General features: G+C 42.4%; 2 protein-coding genes and 1 pseudogene across 3 annotated transcripts in view; 1 reads left to right on the top strand and 2 right to left on the bottom strand.

Annotated features, from left to right (window-relative positions):
• The window catches only part of HNRNPLL (heterogeneous nuclear ribonucleoprotein L like), a 106,492-nt gene extending 97,847 nt beyond the window's left edge, over window positions 1–8,645 (bottom strand). Inside the window, exon 1 of the mRNA XM_061432125.1 lies at window positions 8,610–8,645. Coding sequence (XP_061288109.1) covers window positions 8,610–8,630 — 21 coding nt within the window. The 5' untranslated portion in view covers window positions 8,631–8,645. The remainder of the gene's footprint in view (window positions 1–8,609) is intronic.
• Window positions 3,053–3,892, bottom strand: LOC133256904 (large ribosomal subunit protein uL30-like; annotated as a pseudogene).
• A 4,070-nt stretch (window positions 8,646–12,715) lies between the features above and the next one.
• Window positions 12,716–24,036, top strand: part of GALM (galactose mutarotase) — a 54,829-nt gene continuing 43,508 nt past the window's right edge. The window contains exon 1 of one of the 2 annotated variants that reach the window (XM_061432126.1): window positions 12,716–13,166. In XM_061432126.1, the coding sequence (XP_061288110.1) occupies window positions 12,977–13,166 (190 nt within the window). In that variant the 5' untranslated portion in view covers window positions 12,716–12,976. The remainder of the gene's footprint in view (window positions 13,167–24,036) is intronic. The other variant, XM_061432127.1, reaches the window with a different exon arrangement.

Genomic DNA, 24,036 nt, shown 5'->3' on the forward strand with positions numbered 1-24,036 from the left:
TGAAGTCCAAGTCGTATGAACTGGCCAAGTGCTTCTACTTTGAGCAGAGGCTCAAGTCTTCCATGAAGGAGAAGCTTCCCTGGGACTAGAAGATTATACTCCAGAGTCACCATTATCTAGAGAAAAACACCTGCCAAATGCACAGTCATCCCAGGAACCTCAACTGAGTGTTACTAAGGAGAGTGCCAGGCAACTCCTAGTCAGCCTTAGGAAATTCTTTATTGTAACTATATTGGGTCAACACTGACTCTTGCAAATCTTTCCCTCCAACTTGGTTCTGTCTCCTCTTCCATGACAGAAATAGCCCTTGTCTGGGCCAACTGACTTGGAGTTTTCAATGTCTTTTATGGGAGACACTTATATGAGGGTTGGGGGGAAATTCTGTGTGGTTTGGGCTCTTCCTCAATCAATGAACACATCACCATCAAAATGGTTCCCAAACCTGTACCACCCACCTCTGGGCATAATAAACTTCTCCAGCTAGAACTTCAGACCTTGCCACACTGATCCTATCCTTGGAGCCTCCAGAACCTTAATCACAAACACACCATTATCTAGAGTAAATTCTCTATCTTCTTCCAGACCCCTGAAAGTCATATGATTCCTTTGTCTTCTCACTTTGGGCAATGCCTTCAAAGTATGGGACTTGTAGTTTGTACTCATAGATTTCTGGCTGTGACCAGTACACACCCAAGCCACAGGCTCAGGTTATTATTATGAAGAAACAGTGGGAGGACTTCCCAGGTATCTTAGTGGTAAAGAATTGGCCAAGCAGGAGATCTGGGTTCCATCTCTGGGTTCACTCCAGTATTCTTGCCTGAGAAATTCCATAGACAGAGGAGCCTGGCAGGCTACAGTCCACGGGGTCGCGAAGAGTCAGATACAACTTAGGGACTAAACCACATACACCACAATAGAATATCTAGAATAAAGTCTATACATTTCCCAACATATCCTAAAGTTTGATATGATTATATGAATGCATTCTGGCCAATGGGAGATGAAGGGAAGTGAAGTATACAACATTTAGTATGTGTCCTTAAAGGGAGGTGGCTCCCTTTTCTCCAGCAGTCCCTATCTCCTCTTCTCTACCCCAGTCCTCTATATGGGGACAAGGCAGCATACCTCATTAGCTAAGTGGACGTTAGGCCACACCCTACAGATGAAGCAACAGGTTAGAGGGAACCTAGGTCCCAGATGACCACATCAAGCAGAACTGCCATCCTAACCTTGGATGACCTGTTGAGACAAGCAATTGTGAGCCTGAGCATCCCTGAACACCCCTTTTGGGTATGCCAGCAGTGCAAGACTTGACTGCTCTTTAGCCAACCATTTTCTGAGTTGAATTTGCAATGAGCAGGCTCAAGAGATAAGGTATTATCTTCTCTCAAACAAAAAGCAGGCTTGCTCTCCCTCACTGTAAAAGTGGTAGATTCCAGTTGACTCTCAAACCCACTGGTCCTTTCATGCTGCCTCCATGGGTTTTGAAGGGCATGAGGAACCAATACCAACATAATGCCCATTCTGCTTGAATGCAGTAAGTAGCTAAATCTTTTGTCTCAGACCTAGGAATCTTGTATCTTCAACCAGCATCTGTGAAACAGTAATTCATTAACTTGCAAACAAAGTAAAATCCTAGAATCTCACTTACCTCCCTCAGGACTGTTTTTAGGAAAGAAGTCAATTTGTATCTCTTTTAAGCCACTATTGTTACATCTTGTCAGAAATTTATTATTTAAGCTGAGCCAAACATGATCTATCCAAAAGCAAGAAACTGTAATAGTGTTGGGACCTCTTGAACAAGTGGTATAGCAGATAGGAATTAAGAAAATGACACTATGTTTCCCGTGATGAGAAGATATGAAAGGGACTGAATCCAAGCTTACTGAATCAGCCTGGCAAAATCATGAGAGTGGATTTTCCACATTTTTTTGAGTAAGATAATCTTAAAAAAAAATTTTTTTTTTTTGGCTGTGCCGCACAGCATCATAGTCCCCTCCCCACCATCAGGAATGAGGCCTGCACCTCCTGCAGTGGGAGGGTGGAGTCTTAACCACGGGACCACCAGAGAAATCCCTTAAAATGTTTTTTGAAAGCTATTTTATGCCAAGAATTATATACACCTGTGAGTTTTGACATAAGATTCCATGTCATGAGAAACGGAGTTCAGATAAACTTGGAGAGCAATTCCCTATCTGACAAGGCAAGGATTAATATCCATCAGGCTAGACTGAATCTGAGCTAGCATTCTCTCTAGGATGTTCAGGGGTTCTCAACCTGTTAGGAACCAGGCCATACAGCAGGAGGTCAGTAGCAAGCTAAGTTTCGTCTGTATTTACAGTCGTTCCCCATCGCCCCCAGATGGGACCGTCTAGTTGCAGGAAAAGAAACTCAGGGCTCCCACTGATTCTGCAATATGGTGAGTTGCATAATTATTTCATTATATATTATAACATAATAACAGAAATAAAGAGCACAATAAATGTAAAGCTCTCAAATAATCTGTAAACCATTTTCCACTGCACCCCATTGGACTGTGAAAAAATTGTCTTCCAGAAAATTGTCTTCCACCAGTCCCTGGTGCTTTAAAATGTTGATAGCTCTTGTCCTTTGAATAGCAGCAGAGTAATTGACAATGTTGAGAAAGGTTCAAGCAGGGTTGTATCAATACCACATTAGTCAAGAGAAAAGGCAAAGATGAAACAAGAATAGATGTGAGGATGTGGCAACACCTGCTACTGAAACCACTGACAAAATGTTGAAAGTTCTTTTTTTTTTTTTTCTGCAACATTTTTAATCTGTAAACTGAACTTTTTATCATGCACAAAAGTCTGTGACATAGGCTTTCTTAGATTAGACCCAGTTTGGCCAACTGAAAATGGAAAATCAGGATTGTTTTTTGTACAGGAAAATTTTCAATAAACCCAAGGAATGTTTTTCACAAGACACAGGCTGGACCGTAAGTTTTGCATCCAAGAGGCTAGGCTGTTGATTTGACTTAATCTTCTCGCACCAAGATTTGCAAAGGAAAGATAAAAGTCAACCAAGACAGTACATTTCAATTTGTTTCGATTGTTTATTAACCAGATTACAATAATAATCCTGGTAGATACCTTAGTTCATCCTTCTAATAAGCCTGTTGATCTGGTCTTCCCTATTGCCAGCATCTCCACCTTCTACAAAATGGGTGGTCTTTTTCTTCATTCCACCTCGTGGAGAAGACAATTTAAAGGGCCACAGGAAGTTGTTTGCTTCTTTGAAACGTTTTCCAACAGTATAGATCTCATGAATCAGATCCTCCATGCAGATGATTCCATATTTCCCAAGAGATTGAGCAATCAATGCGTTGTCAGGGCAATTCGCTTTTTGTTGATTTTGCCGTAACCACGCTTGTAAATCAATTCATTTACAGACTTCAGATTTGGGTACCCCCATGCAATGTATGGCTCCACAATTCTCAGCATGTTAATTGATGCCTTGTTGAGCTTCACAAAGGTGCCGTTGAAGATCTGCCGGAGGCGAAGGAGCTGCAGCACCTTTCGAAACTTTGGGCTCACACCATTGATACCTCTGATCCTGATGACAAACGCCAATTTGGGTTCCGCGGGTACATAGAAGTTACCGGCTTTTCGTGCCATCCTAGCCATTCGAATTTCAGTTCTGTACATCTGCCTGTATTCCTTGTGGTAATGCTTAGCTTTTTCATAGATAAGCTTCCTCCTTGCCTTTCGAAGCATCTTTTGGGCAAACTTCTTTCTCAGTCGCTTGATCTTAAGCTCTGCGAAATTCTTCCGCTTTTTCTTAAGGGTTTCTGGCACAGCAGGAACCTTCTTTTTCTTCTCTTCTGCACCCTCCATGGTTCCAGCCGGGAAAGAGCAAAATGTTGAAAGTTCTTCATGAGAGACATGTATTCTTTTTTTTTTTTTTTTACTTTTCCTTTTTTTTTTTTTAATTTTATTTTATTTTTAAACTTTACAATATTGTATTGGTTCTGCCATATATTGAAATGAATCCGCCACAGGCACACACGTGTTCCCCATCCTGAACCCACCTCCCTCCTCCCACCATCCCTCTGGGTCATCCCAGTGCACCAGCCCCAAGCATCCAGTATCATGCATCGAACCTGGACTGGCGACTCGTTTCATATATGATATTATACATATTTCAATGCCATTCTCCCAAATCATCTCACCCTCTCCCTCTCCCACAGAGTCCAAAAGACTGTTCTATACATCAGTGTCTCTTTTGCTGTCTCATACACAGGGTTCTTGTTACCATCTTTCTAAATTCCATATATATGCGTTAGTATACTGTATTGGTGTTTTTCTTTCTGGCTTACTTCACTCTGTATAATAGGCTCCAGTTTCATCCACCTCATTAGAACTGATTCAAATGTATTCTTTTTAATGGCTGAGTAATACTCCATTGTGTATATGTACCACAGCTTTCTTATCCATTCATCTGTGATGGACATCTAGGTTGTTTCCATGTCCTGGCTATTATAAACAGTGCTGCAATGAACATTGGGGTACACGTGTCTCTTTCCCTTCTGGTTTCCTCAGTGTGTATGCCCAGCAGTGGGATTGCTGGATCATAAGGCAGTTCTATTTCCAGTTTTTTAAGGAATATCCACACTGTTTTCCATAGGAGACACGTATTTTGGTGTGTCAAAATATTCTAAATGCTTGAACTCTCTACAAGGACTCCCTATGTAGCTATTTTTTATTTCTAATTTCTAATACCCTAATGACATTACTCTTTTTGGTGAGGACATGTTGTTTTTGCCTGATCAGTATCCATTTTCTCTTTGGAAATAACATCCAGATTTTCCCTTAGGGAATCACCCCTCCCCACTCTCACAGTCCATATTCTTGGGTGAGCCTGACTCCACCTACCAACTACCAGTTAATCAGTTCAGAAGAGCACGTGACTGAGTGCGATTCAATACTGGGACTTTTGTTGATATTATTGGGAATGTGAAGTTTGCTTTATTCTAAGATTGTTGTGTGGGCTTCCCAGGTCACACTAGTGGTAAAGAACCTGTCTGCCAATGCAGGAGATGGAAGAGATGTGGGTTCGATCCCTGGGTCAGGAAGATCCCCTGGAGGAGGGCATGGCAACCCACTCCAGTATTCTTGCTTGGAGAATCCCACAGACAGATGGGCTACAGCTCATAGGGTCGAAAAGAGTCAGACATGACTGAATCAACTTTGCACACACGCAAGATTGGAATACAGGATGATATAAGCCTGGGGATACTAGAAATCATAGATAGAAAAGGAATGCTGAGACAAGGGCCAACATTGTGGAAAACAGAAACAAGAGGAAGAGAAATACCAGGTCCTAATGACATAGTTTTAGTCCAGATCCAGCCATGCCTGAACATGCCTGAACATCTTTAGAGTTTTCGCTGTTAGTCAATAAATTCCCTTTTTTGCCTAAGCCAAGCTTGAGTTGGTTTATACTTTTCAGAAATAAAAAACATTCTGACTTTTGAGAGTATTGCTATCACAAAAGATTCCTAGAAGTAGCTACTTAGTCTGTATAAAAGAAAATAATGTGTTCAGGCTAGCTGTGGCCCCAGAATTTATATAAATAGGTGTTATAGTTAAATCAGAGGGAATGGATGAGGGACTTGTTTTAAAGCTGCTTTACATAATTTGCTTAAACTTCTATTAGTCATATCAAAGAATGGGAGGAAGAAAAGACCCAACCAACCCTCCAGGCCAGTCCCTTGGCACCACCACTGACTCAAACTAAAGTGAAAGTGAAGTTGCTCAGTCGTGTCCAACTCTTTGCAACCCCACGGACTGTAGCCTAACAGGCTCCTCCGTCCATGGGATTTTCCGAGTAAAGATCAATCACCAAAGTTTACAGAGCACTATAGGGTTTAATCCATATCTGACTATCAGTGTTTACCAGGGGCATTTTGATAGAGTGCTCTGGATTCAAATCCTAGCTGTACAATTTACCAACCTAAATGACTCTAGACTAATGTCTTGAATGCTGGGATATCTAGTGTGCTTTATAAAATTTTGCATTTGACATAAATGATATGGGCTTCCCTGGTAGCTCAGTGGTAATGAATTCACCTGCCAATGCAGTAAAAGCCAGTTCAATCCCTGGATCAGAAAGATCCTCTAGAGAAGGAAATGGCAACCTACTCGAGTGTTCTTGCCTGGGAAATCCCATGGATAGAGGAACCTGGCAGGCTACACAATCTACGGGATTGCAAAGAGTCAGACATGATTTAGCAACTAAACAACAACAATAAATGATGTATCTGTATCCTTCTGCCACTGATCTTTTTCTCCCTTAAGTATCATAATTATGAAATACATGCTTGAGGTCCTGCGGAGCCTGTTATGCTTCATTTCCTTTTATGCTATATTCCATTATGGAATATGGATCTACCACAATATTTTTATTCCTTTTTCAATTGACAGACCTTACGTTGTTTCCAAATTCTCATTCTTTTGGGGCTTCCCTGGCGGTATAGTGGTTAAGACTTTGCCTTTCAATGCAGTGGGTGCAGGTTCTATTCCTGCTAAGATCCCACATACCGAATGGCCAAAAAAAACAAAACATAAAACAGAAGCAATATTGTAACAAATTCAATAAAGACTTTATAAATTGTCCACATTAAAAAAAAAATCTTTAAAAAAACAACAAAAATAAATTTTCACTTTTTTAGCAAATTTTCACTTTTATGCATACTACGGCCATAAATATTTTTGTGCCTATATGCAAAAGATCATCTATGGTATATTACAAGGAATATAATTGTTGGGTTATGGACCATTGATGAGTTATATGCAATTTGATTTTACTAGATATTGATGAGTTGTCCTCAAGAGTGGTTATATGAATTGAGACTTTCACCAGCTTTGTATTGATATAAGAGATGTTTCTCATCCTTTCTGGCACTCAAACATTCACTCAGCAAATATTTTTTAGTTATCTGCTAATCTGTCCTAGGTACTGGGATTTCCTGCTCTCTTGGAGCTTCATTTTCTTGGCAGGAGACATAATAACAAATAAAAAATGAATATATAAAGGGTCCAGAAGTGATGAGTGTCTTGTTTCCAAGGTCTTTGGGTGCCAAGGACTAGTTCTTCTCCTTGGGCCCTTCTTTAACTACAGTAAGTGAATACAATGCCATCTTGAACCTACTTTCAGAAACTGATTTTTTAAAACTTGTAATTACCATAAAATTAGAAGATGACTAGTTTACATTGATGTAATGTTTTAGAGTTCAGTTAGTGCTTTGGAATCCATGTTATCAGTTAACCATAATACTAGCAGCATATAAGGAAGTGGCCAAATGCCCCTATCTCTGTAGTCAAGCTGCCCAGGATCAAATCTTGGTTTCCTGGCTTATAATCACATGATCTTGCACAAGTTACTTTATCTCTCTAAGCCTCAATTTCTGTTTGAGATGATAGTGTTGACTCATAGGGGTGCTTAATGTGGTGCTCAGTAAATTTTTAACACTTTATTTACTATGCTATGCTATGCTAAGTCACTTCAGTCGTGTCTGACTCTGTGTGACCCCATAGACGGCAGCCCACCAGGCTCCCCCATCCCTGGGATTCTCCAGGCAAGAACACTGGAGTGGGTTGCCATTTACTTCTCCAATGCATGAAAGTGAAAAGTGAAAGCGAAGTTGCTCAGTCGTGTCCGACTCTTAGAGACCCCATGGACTGCAGCTTACCAGGCTCCTCCATCCATGGGATTTTCCAGGCAAGAGTACTGGAGTGGGGTGCCATTGCCTTCTCTGACTTTATTTACTAGTGATCGATTAATAATTGGATGGGTCAATCATGTGATATTCCCATTTTATAGATGAGAAAACTGAGGCCCAGAGTGGCTGAATAAACTGCCCAGACAGTAAGTGCTGGTGCCTCATGAACTCAGGTTCTCTGGCACCAGCATGATAAAGAATGCACCTGCAATGCGTGAGACCTGGGTTGGATCCCTGGGTTGGGAAGATCCCCTGGAAGAGGGCATGGCAACCCACTCCAGTATTCTTGCCTGGAGAATCCCCATGAACAGAGGAGCCTGGCAGGCTACAGTCCATGTGGTAGCAAAGAGTCAGACACGACTGAGTGACAAAGCATAGCATATATGTATGTATATCAGGTATTCATTCAATAGTTATTTATTGAGCAGCTAAAATTGCCTGTCATTGTGCTTGGAGGCAGGAAATTCTAAAATATTCCCACTATGGTGGATCATCTTTGGGCAGGCCTGATCACAGCTATCTGAGGCCAGTCTCAGGACTTTGTTTCATCTGGCATTGACTAAATTCATGAACTGAATTTTGAAGATTTTTACTTACGTTTTTATGGAGGATAGAGATGAACATCACCTGACTTTAGATTGTAAATATCTTGAAAGCAAGGGTCATATTTTACCTACCAATGTACAATCAGCACTTAGCACAGTGCCCGGTATATATTCATTGACTATTTGATAAATGAACATGTCATACAGCAAAGTTTAATCTATCTTCCTCAACAACTTACCAGTCTCCATAATACATTCCCCAGCAGCTATTTCAAAATCGTTGATGAAATGGAGAGGAATTGAACTGTGAAGAAGCCTACCTCTCTTGAGCTTGATGCCATTCTCCCAGGTATGTGTGGCTTCCAGATTCAAGTAGTTTTCATCTGAAACCAAATATAGTGTTGTTTGGGTTACAAATATATATATATAAGTCAAAAATTGAAAAAAAAGTTGCTCAGTCGTGTCCGACTCTTTGCAACTCCATGGACTGTATGTAGCCTACCAGGTTCCTTTGTCCATGGAGTTTTCCAGGAAAGAATACTGGAGTGGGTTGCCATTTCCTTCTCCAGGAAATCTTCCTGACCCAGGGATCGAACTCACGTCTCCTGCAATGTAGGCAGATGCTTTACCATCTGATTTACCAGGGAAGTCCCAAAAAATTGACTCAGGGAGCTAATAGTTGAGTAAAAAGTAACAACAACAAAATGTATTCATGGAGAGATAAGGAATGATCGAAGATAGTACATACTGAGTGTCTGATGAAAAGAAATGATAATAAACATTATTGGAATTCTGAGCAAGGAGAAAGGAAATAGGAGGGTGGTAATGTATCAGTCTGACTGAAAAGCTATTTTAGGTCTCCTTATTGACAAACTGTGAGGTATTGTGAGTTGGTTTTATTACTACATCTCAGAGAGTTTACTATCATATTTTTTTTTTTTCTTATTGGCCATGCTGCCCAACTTGTGGGATCTTGGCTCCTTGCCAGGGATCGAACCCAGGCTGTGTGAATGAAAGTGCAGAATCTTAACCACTGGATCACCAGGACTTTGGGGAGTTTGCTCTGCGTAGCAGCCTGTCAACAGCTTAAGGTTTTGGAGCCTTGATCTTCATGGGCTTAGGGTCTGATGGGCCCACTTCAGACCACCACTTCTACACTTCTGTGTAGAAGGAGGAGGTGGGGCCCAGAGACCAAGATTCCTCATTCCTGACCTCCTAGCACTCAGCTTTGGGGACTAACCTCCATCTGTGAAGAAAAACAGACCTTATACTTGACCTATTCTCCCTATACCTCACTCTCTGGTGGAAAGAAAAGGTATTCTCTGTAACTCCTCTTTGACATAACTATCACAATTCTTACACTCTTTGTCTCATAACCAAACCCTTAGCCTCTACCCTCCAAGTAAAAATAAATATCCCCTAAAACTTGACAGTGCTTCACTCTCAAAATTACTACTTTGTTTTTAACCCAATCCAACATTTGGGACAGAGAAGGCAATGGCAACCCACTCCAGTACTCTTGCCTGGAAAATCCCATGGACGGAGGAGCCTGGTAGGCTGCAGTCCATGAGGTCGCTGAGAGTCGGACACAACTGAGCGACTTCACTTTCACTTTTCACTTTCATGCATTGGAGAAGGAAATGGCAACCCGCTCCAGTGTTCTTGCCTGGAGAATTCCAGGGACGGGGGAGCCTGGTGGGCTGCCGTCTATGGGGTCGCACAGAGTCGGACACGACTGAAGTGACTTAGCAGCAGCAGCAGCAGCAGCATTTGGGATGGAGAATATTTCTTTAGATTTAAATGGCTTCCTCTTTTTTTAAGTTCACAGATATTCCTATAAAGTATTACTGTAGGACTAGGAAAATAAGACACTTTGGTAAGAAAAAATCAAGATTTGTGCCTGACAGCTGACTTAGCACAAAGTGGGACACTATGTTAAACCGTTCAAACCTAAAGGAAAATTGAGGCTGTTAGAGAGGCATCATGGTATGTTTCATTTTCTACCAAGCCAAGTTACAAGACACCCACAGTGATACTTGGCTTTGGCCATCCAAATGCATTTGTTTATTTCTGTGACAACATGAGCTTGGCAGAACATTGAGAACCGGTGGCTGAGAAAAGAAAATTTGGTCTTCTTGCTCACAGAAGAGATTCTAAGTCATCCTTGCTAATACAGCATTGCCAAAAGGGCTTATGTATGAATCAGACAAAAATGTTAAGTGGGCTGATGAGGGTGGCAGAGTTTATGAGAATTTCTGATGGAGCAGCACTAAGAGTGCCTAGCCATTATTGTGTAAGTGCAGTACAGTCTATAATTTGACTTGTTTGGGTCTTTTTGTTATTATATGTTATGCTTCACTGAAGCTTGTTGCAAGTTCTCTTTTTCCCTTTTCTATCAGAACTCCCTTGATTCATGAATGAGAATTGAGGCTTTGTGACAAGAATGTTAAATATTCCTTCAAACTACACAGACATGACTGAGAGACAGTTTTGTTTTATTAGCACTTGATTCCCAGAGCGTGATCCCAATTCTCCCAATTCCCTAGACATAGGTGTATTTTGGCCTTCACCATAGTCTAGCTGGCCTCCTAGGCTGCTGCTGCTGCTGCTAAGTCGCTTCAGTCGTGTCCGACTCTGTGTGACCCCATAGATGGCAGTCCACGAGGCTCCCCCGTTCATGGGATTCTCCAGGCAAGAACACTGGAGTGGGTTGCCATTTCCTTCTCCAATGCATGAAAGTGAAAAGTGAAAGTGAAGTCTCTCAGTTGTGTCCGACTCTTCGCAACCCCATGGACTGCAGCCTACCAGGCTCCTCCGTCCATGGGATTTTCCAGGCAAGAGTACTGGAGTGGGTTGCCATTGCCTTCTCCGAACTCAGTAGTAAAGAATCTGCCTGCCAAGCAGGAGACCCAGTTTTGGGAAGATACCCGGGAGAAGGAAATGGCAACCCGCTCCAGTATTCTTGCCTGAAGAATCACATGGACAGAGGAGCCTGGCAGGTCCTGGCAGCTACAGTCCATGGGGCCACAAAGAGCTGGACATGATTAAACAACTGATCACACATTGTCTAGCTGGATCCCCTCTGAAGTATCTAGAAACCAAAACAAAAGCAGTATCAAGCAAAGATGAGATGAGTATATAGACAGTCAAGTAAAACATGTTGTTAGGATTCCAGAATCCTTCCCCTTCCTAGGCCCAGTACTGTCTGGACAGATTTAGCAAAGAAATACCAGGCCCCTGTATTTTATCTGACAATCCTAATAAGGCCTTTCATATCTCTATTCTAGTCCTCTGCCATCAGTGGGGGAAGAAAAACCAAAACCATCTGAGATTAGTCATCAAAACCTGGAGCAATATTTCTCAAGGTCTGGTTCCAGATAGACTGCATTAAAATACCATGAGGAATCTGTGAGAAAAGGAGATTCCTGAGTTTCACCCTAGACTCACAGAATCAGAAACTCCAGGTATGGGCCTGGGGATATGTATTTTTTTTTAAATCTCTATAGATAATTCTGAGGCACATCAAAGCCTAACAATTATCCATGACCTCTGTCTCTTTTCAAGCAGTATATACTTAAAACATTTTTCTGCTTACGGAAAGGAGATAATAAAAGTACTGCGTGTTCACTCACTCAATTGGGTCTGATTTTTTTCGACCCTATGGACTGTAGTCCACCAGGCTCCTCTGTCCATGGAATTTTCCAGGCAACAATACTGGAGTAGGTTGCCATTTCCTTTTCCAAGGCATCTTTCTGACCCAAGGAACCTGCCTCTCCTTCATTGGCAGGCGGATTCTTTACCACTGAGTCACCTGGGAAGCAATCAAAGTACAGTATCTGACATTTATTAGGACCTTAATAAATATTCATCCTTAATCCCTTTTTAAAGGAACTTTGGATTTTAGGAATAAGAGTGGGCATATACCCAAGGTCCTTGCCCAGTTCCCTGAGGAAAAGAAAGTCAGAGACTGCCTCTATATAAACTATGTCCTCATCTCTACATGGGACCCCGTGCAGGCTGCTACTCCAGGCTGGTAGTCTGGAGAGCCTCTCCGCAGTGGCTCCAGCAGAAACACCTCAGAGCTGTTTGTGTGGGACAAACAGAATGGATCCTCAGTCAGTGTCCAGAGAAACCTGCCGTTATTTACCCCTTTTCTAAATTAGCTTTGTACTTCTTTCCCACTGGGTCAAAGAGTTAAAAATCAAAATTTCCCCCCAAGATCTCCTCCCTTCACTATTCCTAATTCTCATCTCTTCATTTTTCAGCGTCTTATCTGAAAGTCAGCCACCATTAACGGATGTCTTTGCTTGTTGAGAACCTCGTGCCGGAAAAACGGTAGAACACTGCAGATTCAGGATTTCGGTTTAGAAAGACTACAGGCCCCAAAATGCAATTTCACATTCCAAAAACTACCATTCCCAACATGCAGTGCAGTCAGGGTTCCAAAAGAAAAGAACTGACTGGAAGTTGCCAGCCTAGCTGGAAACTTTGCCTTCCCTCAGGCAGAGGAATGATTTAGAGAAGTCCCAGAGGATATTTTTTGCAGGAGTGGTCACTCCCTAAATCCAGGCAAGAAAGGGGAGGAGTGTGGGCCGCGTCCCGCCCCTTCTCCAGTAAATTTCAGCGGCTACAGGTTTAGCGGCGGGAGTTCGAAGGACTTGGAGCAGCTGCACACCCTGAGCTTAGCATGGTTTCGGTGACCAGAGCCGTGTTTGGAGACCTGCCCCTGGGAGCAGGGACAGTGGAGAAGTTCCAGCTGCAGTCAGACCAGCTGAGAGTGGACATCATCTCCTGGGGCTGCACCATCACAGCCCTGGAGGTCAAAGACAGGCAGGGCAGAGCCTCAGATGTGGTGCTCGGCTTTGACGAGTTGGAAGGTGGGTTGAATTCCGCCCCGGGCTGCCGACGGGCCCCAGGCCCGCCGCGCACACTGCCCCACACCAGCAGCCAGGGATGCGGGGACCGAGAGGAAGTACCGAGCTTGTGACCGCTTGGATCCGGCTGACTCAGTGTGTTGTGATCCAGTGTTTGGGAAAAGACAAAGTGAATAGAAACTGCGTAGAACTTAGCTTCCGGTTATACATTCAGGCTTTGCCCTAATTAAAAAGTCAGTTGAGGGAAAGATAAAACTTCAGCAACCCTGGAGCGATCTTTGAACTGCGTGATCTCAGAGGGCGGGAGAGGAGACCTACAGGCTGGAGGGGGTGTGGCTCCCAGCTCTTTCTCTTGCCATTTCTGAAGAAGGGGAAAAAAAATCAAAGACGTGCGTCTTCTACTTCCTTTCTGCTTGATCAGATTCTCTTTGAGGTCTGGTTGTTTCAGAAATGCTCAGTAAGGTAAGCTCAGCGGGTGCAGAAGCTTATCTGCTTTAACTATGTACTGAAAGAACATGGAAGACCAACTTACTGTCAAGAAATGAGTCTCCTTATAACTGGGATGGATTTTATTTTGCAGGAATCCATGACAGCTAAGAACGTGTATTAATTCATGCATTCACTCATTGTTGATTCAGTTATCTCATTCCAGGAGACAGGTCCCTGCCCTCATGCAGCCTGCAGTTTAGATGTGGAGATATACCTTAGTCAAATAATGGCATAAACAAATAATTAAAACTGCAATTTCACTGGGGCAAAGGAAAATGTACATAGTGCTTGCTGTCTCTTGGCACACTGAATAGCTAGAGAGAAAAAGAGATCAAAATAAAGTTAGCAAAGGGCAACTGCTTGAGAATTAATTCTCTGCTCGGTGGTAAACGTGTGGACAAAATCTGTTAGAGAGGAGGTTTGAGGTTTTCCTTTAGGTGTGTGTCTTTCTGTCTGTTTGCTTCTTTAGCAACATAGCCCAGGATGGGAGGTCAACAGAAAACAGAATTGGTTTTCCCTTAGCAGACTGAAATTGGCTCTTCATTTCCTTAACAAAAATGTTTTCTAAATATTCCTGAGGATTCTATTCCTTGCCCTCTGGTTGGTTGTCTTTAACTACCTTGGAGCCTCCACAGCTTGGCTTGGAGAAGCTGTAGGTAACATTCAGCAGAATTTCTTTGGTAATTTCAGCAAGCCTATTATAGGAGACTCTGGTAGGAAGGTACAGGGACTGGGATAATCAGCTCCACTTTCCCCTTACTCTCTACATCCCTTTCAGTTTCTGGATGTTCCTATCTCCTGTCTTCAGAGTCAGAAGGCAAGAGAGTTGACAAGTGGCAAAAGAGAATGCTTTAGACTCACTTTTGCTGAGTCATCTCTCTGTTAGCATAACCATTTGCTCAGAGGAAACAGAATCACAGAGATTACTTAACTGGTGCAAAATTGCCCGTGGAGTCCAAGGAGAATTGGATACACACACTCATTTCTTACTAGTTTTAATTATTTTTTTAATTAATAGTATTTATTTGCTTGTTTTACTGGGTCCTAGTTGTGGCACTCAGGATCTTCGATCTCTGTTGCAGCATGCAAACTCTTAGTTGCGTCATGTGGGGTGTATTTCCCGACCAGGGATCAAACCTGGGCCCCCTGTATTGGGAGCGTGGTGTCTTAGCCACTGGACCACCAGGAAAGTTCCTAATTTTAGTTCTGATATAAGAGTCACATGGATCTGAAAACAAAAGGCATCTTTGCACAGTTCATACGAAAAGTGTGCCATGATGATGATATGGCACCTGGGAAGCACCAGATTCTTAGTAGGCATAGTGATAGTGATAGTGATAGTGAAGTCGCTCAGTCGTGTCCAGCTCTTTGCGACCCCATGGACAGTAGCCAACCAAGCTCCTCCGTCCATGGCGTTTTCCAGGCAAGAATACTGGAGTGGGTTCCCATTTCCTTCTCCAGGGGATCTTCCCGACCCAGGGATCGAACCTGGGTCTCCCGCATTGTAGGCAGATGAATTTTGTGAGTGCAGTAATGTTGAATACGTTATCTCTGTGAGTCTGAGTTTTGTGGGAGTCTAGGTGAAAGAAATCCACCCCAGTACTCTTGCCTGGAAAATCCCGTGGACGGAGGAGCCTGGTAGGCTGCAGTCCATGGAGTCACTAAGAGTTGGACACGACAGAGTGACTTCACTCTGACTTTTCACTTTCATGCATTGGAGAAGTAAATGGCAACCCACTCCAGTGTTCTTGCCTGGAGAATCCCAAGGATGGGGGAGCCTGGTGGGCTGCCATCTATGGGGTCGCACAGAGTCGCACATGACTGAAGCGACTTAGCAGCAGCAGCAGCAGGAGGTGAAATAAAGTATTATCCCCAAATGTTCTTAAAAGGGAGAAAAAAAATAGATCCCCTTGGATTACAGTGATCTAGCTTTTATTGACTGTATTGCCCCCCACCCCATGTTATTAACATATCTTGAGAAAGTTAAATGGCATTCTTTTGTCGGCATCCATGACTGGGGCCACAAAATGCCAGGTCGAATTAAAGCATCTAAGGTATATTCTGCTGCTGCTGCTGCTGCTGCTAAGTTGCTTTAGTTGTGTCCAACTCTCTGCGACCCCATAGACGGCAGCCCACCAGGATCCCCCATCCCTGGGATTCTCCAGGCAAGAACACTGGAGTGGGTTGCCATTTCCTTCTCCAGTGCGTGAAAGTGAAAAGTGAAAGTGAAGTCTCTCAGTTGTGTCCGACTCTTCACAACCCCATGGACTGCAGCCTACCAGGCTCCTCCATCCATGGGATTTTCCAGGCAAGAGTACTGGAGTGGGGTGCCATTGCCTTCTCCGAAAGTATATTCTAGATACTGAGAATTCCCTGGTGGTCCAGTAGTTAGGACTCCGAGCTTCTGTTCCACTTGAAGGGGCACAGATTCCATCCCTGGTCGGGGAACTAAGATCCTGCAAGCTGTGTGGCACATCAAAAAAAATAGTGAAGTATTCCAGGTGCTGGATTGAGAGAGACATTTTCAACCTTATGCTATAATTTAGATAATTTAATGGTTTATTTAAAAAGGAAAGCAAGCTATTTTCAAAAGACAAAGAAGTGTTTAGAATATCAAGTAAGACATTCTGTTATGTTCAGCCATCTTCAGGGATGAACTTCATATATGTCATTACAGGAAGGTTTCTGATATGTTTAGCCATCTTCAGGGTTGAACTTCATATATGTCGTTATGAGAGTTCAGTTCAGTTCAGTCACTCAGTCGTATCCAACTCTGCGGCCCCGGGACTGCAGCACACCAGGCTTCCCTGTCCATCACCAACTCCCAGAACCTACTCAAACTCATGTCCATTGAGTCGGTGATGCCATCCAACCATCTCATCCTCTGTCGTCCCCTTCTCTCGCCTTCAATCTTTCCCAGCATCAGAGTCTTTTCCAGTGAGTCGGTCTTCTCATCAGGTGGCCAAAGTATTGGAGTTTCAGTTCCAGCATCAGTCCTTCCAATGAATATTCAGGACTGATCTCCTTTAGGATGGACTGGTTGGATCTCCTTGTAGTCCAAGGGACTCTCAAGAGTCTTCCCCAATGCTGCAGTTCTAAAGCATTAATTCTTCGGCGCTCAGCTTTCTTTATGGTCCAACTCTCACATCCATACATGACTACTGGAAAAACCATAGCTTTGACTAGATGGACCTTTGTTGGAAAAGTAATGTCTCTGCTTTTTTTTTTTCTGCTTTTTAATATGCTGTTTTGGTCATAGCTTTTCTTCCAAGGAGCAAGCGTCTTTTAATTTCATGGCTGCAGTCACCATCTGCAGTGATTTTGGAGCACCCCCGCCCACCACTGCCCCCGACAAAAAAAAGTCTCTCACTGTTTCCATGAAGTGATGGGACCAAATGCCATGATCTTAGTTTTCTGAATCTTGAGGTTTAAGCCAACTTTTTCATTCTCCTCTTTCACTTTCATCAAGAGGCTCTTTAGTTCTTCTTCACTTTCTGCCATAAGGGTGGTGTCATCTGCATATCTGACATTATTGATATTTCTCCTGGTAATCTTGATTCCAGCCTGTGCTTCATCCAGCCTGTGCTTCATCCAGCCTGGCATTTCGCATGATGTACTCTGCATATAAGTTAAATAAGCAGGGTGACAATGTACATCCTTGACGTACTCCTTTTCCTATTTGGAACCATTCTGTTGTTCCATGTCCAGTTCTAACTGTTGCTTCTTGATCTGCATACAGATTTCTAAGAGGGCAGGTCAGGTGGTCTGGTATTCCCATATCTCTAAGAATTTTCCACAGTTTGTGGTGATCCACACAGTCAAAGGCTTTGGTGTAGTCAATAAAGCAAAAGTAGATGTTTTTCTGGAACTCTTCCTTTTTCGATGATCCAGCAGATGTTGGCAATTTGATCTCTGGTTCCTCTGCCTTTTCTCAATCCAGCTTGAACATCTGCAAGTTCACGGTTCATGTGTTGTTGAAGCCTGGCTTGGAGAATTTTGAGCATTACTTTGCTAGCGTGTGAGATGAGTGCAATTGTGCGGTAGTTTGAGCATTCTTTGGCATTGCCTTTCTTTGGGATTGGAATGAAAACTGACCTTTTCCAGTCCTGTGGCCACTGCTGAGTTTTCCAGATTTGCTGGCATATTGAGTGCAGCACTTTCACAGCATCATCTTTTAGAATTTGAAATAGCTCAACTGGAATTCCATCACCTCCACTAACTTTTTTCATAGTGATGCTTCCTAAGGCCCAGTTGACTTGAAATTCCAGGATATGTGGCTCTTGGTGAATGATTACACCATCGTGGTTATCTGGGTCATAAAAATCTTTTTTGTATAGTTCTTCTGTGTATTCTTGCCACCTCTTCTTAATATCTTCTGCTTCTGTTAGGTCCATACTATTTCTGTCTTTATTGTGCTCATCTTTGCATGAAATATTCCCTTGGTATCTCTAACCTTCTTGAAGAGATCTCTAGTCTTTCCCATTCTTTTTTGTTTCCTGTATTACTTTGCATTCATCACTGAGGAAGGCTTTCTTATCTCTCCTTGCTATTCTTTGGAACTCTGCATTCAAATGGGTATATCTTTCCTTTTCTCCTTTGCCTTTAGCTTCTCTTTTTTTCTTATTATGGGAAGGCTTTCTGATATGTTCAGCCATCTTCAGGGTTGAACTTTGTATATGTCATTATGGGAAGCATAATTGTCTCAATCATAATAGTGTGAATGGCAGTATATTAGTATTTTGATCAATTCTAGGTATTAAAACCCATGCTAAGAAATTGGCGACAGAGGTTGTATTTCAGAAGGAACTCTGGGTAGCTGTGGTACAGGGATAGGAAGAAGGCTGGATTTTCACTGTATAGTCTTCGAATGTCTGAGTAAGTATTATATAAACAAACTGAGGCAAATAATTTAAAGCAATAAGATGTGACCGAGTCAGGGTTTATCATCACATTACTATGTCCCCAAAATGTTTTGAGCCACAGGGAAGAGCAAAGCATGGATAATTCCATGAGACATGGCCCTTTTGTAATTGCCAGGTTAGATGTGAACTCTCTGATTTCCCAGATAGATTATATAAACTATGTGGATGATGGCCATGAATGGAGGTCAGAACAGTTCACATACTCCCTAGGAAATGAGATCTTTGTTCTGTAGAATTCTAAAGAGGTAAATAATATGATCTTCTAGTTATATGCTAGAAAAATCAGTAATGCCTCCTGTGAGGTTTTTCTTCTGCCATTTTTTGTATTGAAAATGTTTTTTCTTCTTTTTTGACTTGCTGGGTCTAGGCTGTAGTGTGCAGGCTTTTCTAGTTGTGCCGTGCAGGCTCAGTTGCCCCTAGGCATACGGGACCTTAGTTCCCTGACCAGGGATCAAACCTATGTCCCCTGGATTAGAAGGCTGATTCTTTACCACTGGGCCACCAGGAAAGTCCCTTCAAAATATTTTTTAATGTTTTTTCATCTGCGTGTCCCGCTTGCAGTCATTATGACTTCTTTCAAAACCTTGGTGAGAATATTTGCATATGAGCTACAGGTATAAATAATCTACCCAGATAATCAACATGATTTCTTTCCTTTCATCTTCACCCTAGTTGCCACCAACACCCAGCTATTACTGCCATGAGAGGCATTATGAAAAGATTAGGAAAAAAATCAACTTAGTGCTCTTAGAAAACCTGAGTTTATAAGAGGTGGTGGGAGGAAAAGGGACCAGTTTAGAGACTGCAGTTTCATATTACAGATGCACGAGAGTGTCCTTTTAGAAGCATTAAGGATCCCTAGTTTAAAATCTCTGCTTTGTCCCTTATAGCTCTGTGACCTTGGGCAAATTATTTAACCTCTCTAGAACTATTTCCTCACCCGAAACAAATAGATAATGATTAAATGTGCTATTGGCTGTGATTTTGTCTGACTGTATTGAACAATTAATAATTTTAATTGTCTTTCCTTCCTTTGCCCCCAAATATCTTCCTCACACTCCTCGAACGTCCTATTTCACTTTGTTAACACTGCACAAAATGGCATGGAGATTCATTTGGGACAACCAGCAGCGACTGTAAAACATATAAAAGATTTGGGATGTTTAAAGTGCTTGTCAATTAAACTAGTGTTGATTTTCCTCAGAAGGCCAAAAGAAAGTCATTCAGGGTGTGGAGGGTTTGTCTGAGAATCCTGAGCAATTTTATTTGAGACTTTTAGGGCACTCTTGTTAAGGTTTGGGCTGTCTGAGGTTGATGTCATAGCTAGAATCCTTGGGATGTTTGAGGAATGCAGAAAACCGTACCCCGTTTATTAATGTATTCTGGCCAATCCCTTGCCCAGATAAAAGGGACAAATGTTTTCTCTACCCTTTACCATACATCAGTTCAGTTCAGTCGTTCAGTTGTGTCCAACTCTTTGCAACCCCATGGACTGCGGCATGCCAGGCCTCCCTGTCCATCACCAACTCCTGGAGTTTACTCAAACTCATGCGCATTGAATTGGTAATGGCATCAAACCATCTCATCCTCTATTGTCGCCTTCTCCTCTTGCCCTCAAACTTTCCCAGCATCAGGGTCTTTTCAAATGAGTCAGCTCTGTGCATCAGGTGGCCAAGTATTGGAGTTTCAGCTTCAACATCAGTCCTTCCAATGAACACTCAGGACTGATTTCCTTTAGGATGGACTGGTTGGATGTCCTTGCAGTTCAAGGGACTCTCAAGAGTCTTCTCTAACACCACAGTTCAAAAGCGTCAATTCATCAATGCTCAGCTTTCTTTATAGTCTAACTCTCACATCAATTCATGATTACTGGAAAAACCATAGCCTTGACTAGATGGACCTTTGTTGGGAAAGTAATGTCTCTGCCTCTTAATATGCCGTCTAGGTTGGTCATAACTTTTCTTCCAAGGAGTAAGCATCTTTTAATGTCATGGCTGCAGTCACCATCTGCAGTGATTTTGGAGCCCAGAAAAATAAAGTCTGCCACTGTTTCAACAGTTTCTTCATCTATTTGCCATGAAATGATGGGACCGAATGCCATGATCTTAATTTTCTGAATGTTGAGCTTTAAGCCAACTTTTTCACTCTCCTCTTTCACTTTCATCAACAGGCTTTTTAGTTCTTCACTTTCTGCCATAAGAGTGGTGTCATCTGCATATCTGAGGTTATTGATATTTCTCCCGGCAATCTTGATTTCAGCTTGTTCTTCATCCAGCCCAGCATTTCTCATGATGTTCTCTGCATATAAGTTAAATAAGCAGGGTGACAATATACAGCCTTGATGTACTCCTTTTCCTATTTGGAACCAGTCTGTTGTTCCATGTCCAGTTCTAACTGTTGCTTCCTGACCTGTATACACGTTTCTCAAGAGGCAGGTCAGGTGGTCTGATATTCCCATCTCTTGAAGAATCACAGTTTATTGTGATCCACACAGTCAAAGGCTTTGGCATAGTCACTAAAGCAAAATAGATGTTCTTCTGGAACTCTCTTGCTTTTTCAATGATCCAGCAGATGTTGGCAATTTGATCTCTGGTTCCTCTGCCTTTTCTAAAACCAGATTGAACATCTGGAAGTTCACGGTTCACATATTGTTGAAGCCTGGCCTGGAGAATTTTGAGCATTACTTTGCTAGCATGTGAGATGAGTGCAATTGTGCAGTAGTTTGAACATTCTTTGGCATTGCCTTTCTTTGGGATTGGAATTAAAACTGACTTTTTCCAGTCCTGTGGCCACTGCTGAGTTTTCCAAATTTGCTGGCATACTGAGTGCAGTACTTTCCCAGCATCATCTTTTGGGATTTGAAAGAGCTCAACTGGAATTCCATCACCTCCACTAACTTTTTTCATAGTGATGCTTTCTAAGGCCCACTTGACTTGACATTCCAGGATGTCTGGCTCTAGGTAAGTGATCACATCATCATAATTATCTGGGTCATGAAGATCTCTTTTGTACAGTTCTGTGTATTCTTGCCACCTCTTCTTAATATCTTCTGCTTCTGTTAGGTTCATACCATTCTGTCCTTTATTGATCCCATCTTTGCATGAAACATTCCCTTGGTATCTCTCATTTTCTTGAAGAGATCTCTAGTCTTTCCCATTCTTTTGTTTCCCCCTATTTCTTTGCACTGATCACTGAGGAAGGCTTTCTTATCTCTCCATGGTATTCTTTGGAACTTTGCTTTCAAATGCGTATATCTTTGCTTTTCTCCTTTGCTTTTGGCATCTCTTCTTTTTGCAGCTATTTGTAAGGCCTCCTCAGACAGCTATTTTGCTTTTTTGCATTTCTTTTTCTTGGGGACGATCTTGGTCCCTACTCCTGTGCAGTGTCACGAACCTCCGTCCATAGTTCATCAGGCACTCTAACAGATCTAATTCCTTAAATCTATTTCTCACTTCCACTGTATAATCATAAGGGATTTGATTTAGGTCATACCTGAATGGTCTAGTGGTTTTCCCTACTTTCTTCAATTTAAGTCTGAATTTGGCAATAAGCAGTTCATGATCTGAACACAGTCAGCTCCGGGTCTTGTTTTTGCTGATTGTATAGAGCTTCTCCATTTTGGGTGCAAAGAATATAATCAATCTGATTTCGGTGTTGGCCATCTGGTGATGTCCATGTGTAGAGTCTTCTCTTGTATTGTTTGAAGATGGTGTTTGACCACTTCCAATTTGCCTTGATTCATGGACCTAACATTCCAGGTTCCTATGCAATATTGCTCTTTACAGCATCGGACCTTGCTTCCATCACCAGTCACACCCACAACTGGGTGTTGGTTTTGCTTTGGCTCCATGTCTTCATTCTTTCTGGAGTTATTTCTCCACTGATCTCCAGTAGCATGTTGGGCACCTACTGATCTGGGGAGTTCATCTTTCACTGTTCTATGTTTTTGCCTTTTCATACTGTTCATGGGGTTCTCAAAGCAAGAATACTGAAGTGGTTTGCCATTCCCTTCTCCAGTGAACCACATTTTGTCAGAACTCTCCACTATGACCGATCCATCTTGGGGGACCCTACGTGGCATGGCTTATAGTTTCATCGAGTTAGACAAGGCTGTGGTCCATGTCATTAGATTGGTTAGTTTTCTGTGACTGTAGTTTTCAGTCTGTCTGCCCTCTGATGGGGGAGCCTGGTGGGCTGCCGTCTGTGGGGTCGCACAGAGTCGGACACGACTGAAGTGACTTAGCAGCAGCAGCCCTCTGATGGAGAAGGATAAGAGGCTTATGGAAGCTTCCTGATGGGAGAGACTGACTGAGGAAACTGGGTCTTGTTCTGATGGGCGGGGCCACGCTCAGTAAATCTTTAATCCAATTTTCCGTTGATGGGTGCAGCTGTGTTCCCTCCCTGCTGTTTTCCTGGGGCCAAACTACATAAGTTACTGACTAGATTAAACCAGCATTCTTGGCTTGACCTAGAAACTACCCTTTTTCATGGAAAATAGTATTTTCTGCATTTCAAAAACAATCTTCTTAGCCCTATTCAGACTTTGGGGGACTGCCACTTTCTGTCATTTTGATTTATTTAAAAGCTTAGTAATAAGGACTTACGTGGTGGTCCAGTGGTTAAGAATCCACCTTCCAATGCATGAGACTCCGGTTCCATACGTGGTCAGGGAGCTAAGATCCCACATGCCACGGGGCAACTAAACCCGAGCACCTCAAGGAGAGGCTCTTGTGCCGCAACTAGAGAAAGCCTGTGTGCTCCAACAAAAAGCTGCCATGCCACAACGAAGACACAATGCAGCTGGGAAAAAAAAAAAAACAAAAAAACAACTTAGTAACATAAGAAAATAATATAAAATCCAGTTGTTCTGAAGAGTTTCTCAGAGACAGTTAGGAGCAGTCATTTCTGCTATCCTTACCATTTAATCCTTAAAAACTTTTCATCTAAACCAAGGGTTGAACAGTGCTTCTTACTGGTGGGCTTATTCATTGTTGCCAGAAAGTGGTCCCTTCTGAGAGAATTCTTGCAAGTCCATGATGCAGCTTACTGTTGAATTTATCCTTGTCTCCAATGCCAAGCATGTGGCTGGCAACGAGTAGGGGCTTGGTGTACACCAGTTGAATGAATCAAGGTAGGAGTCAAAAGGAGATGTAGCTAAATGATTTTTGAACAGAAGTCCTGCTTTTCACATTTTCGAGATCCTGGAAAGCAAATGAAATTTGTTCCACGTTATATGTCATCAGGGAAAGGGAAATTTAAACAACGTTGAGACCTATTAGAATGGCCAAAGTCCAGAACAGTGACAGCACCAGATGCTGGCAAGCACATGGAGCAACAGGAACTCTCATTCGTTGCTGGGAATACAAAATGGTATAGCTACTTTGGGAGATAGTTGGCAGTTTCTTGCAAGATTAAACATACTCTTATCATATGATCCAGCAGTCACATTCCTTGGTATTTTA

The sequence above is a fragment of the Bos javanicus genome, chromosome 11 (genome assembly GCF_032452875.1).
Source record: "Bos javanicus breed banteng chromosome 11, ARS-OSU_banteng_1.0, whole genome shotgun sequence".
Taxonomy (NCBI): Eukaryota; Metazoa; Chordata; class Mammalia; order Artiodactyla; family Bovidae; genus Bos; species Bos javanicus.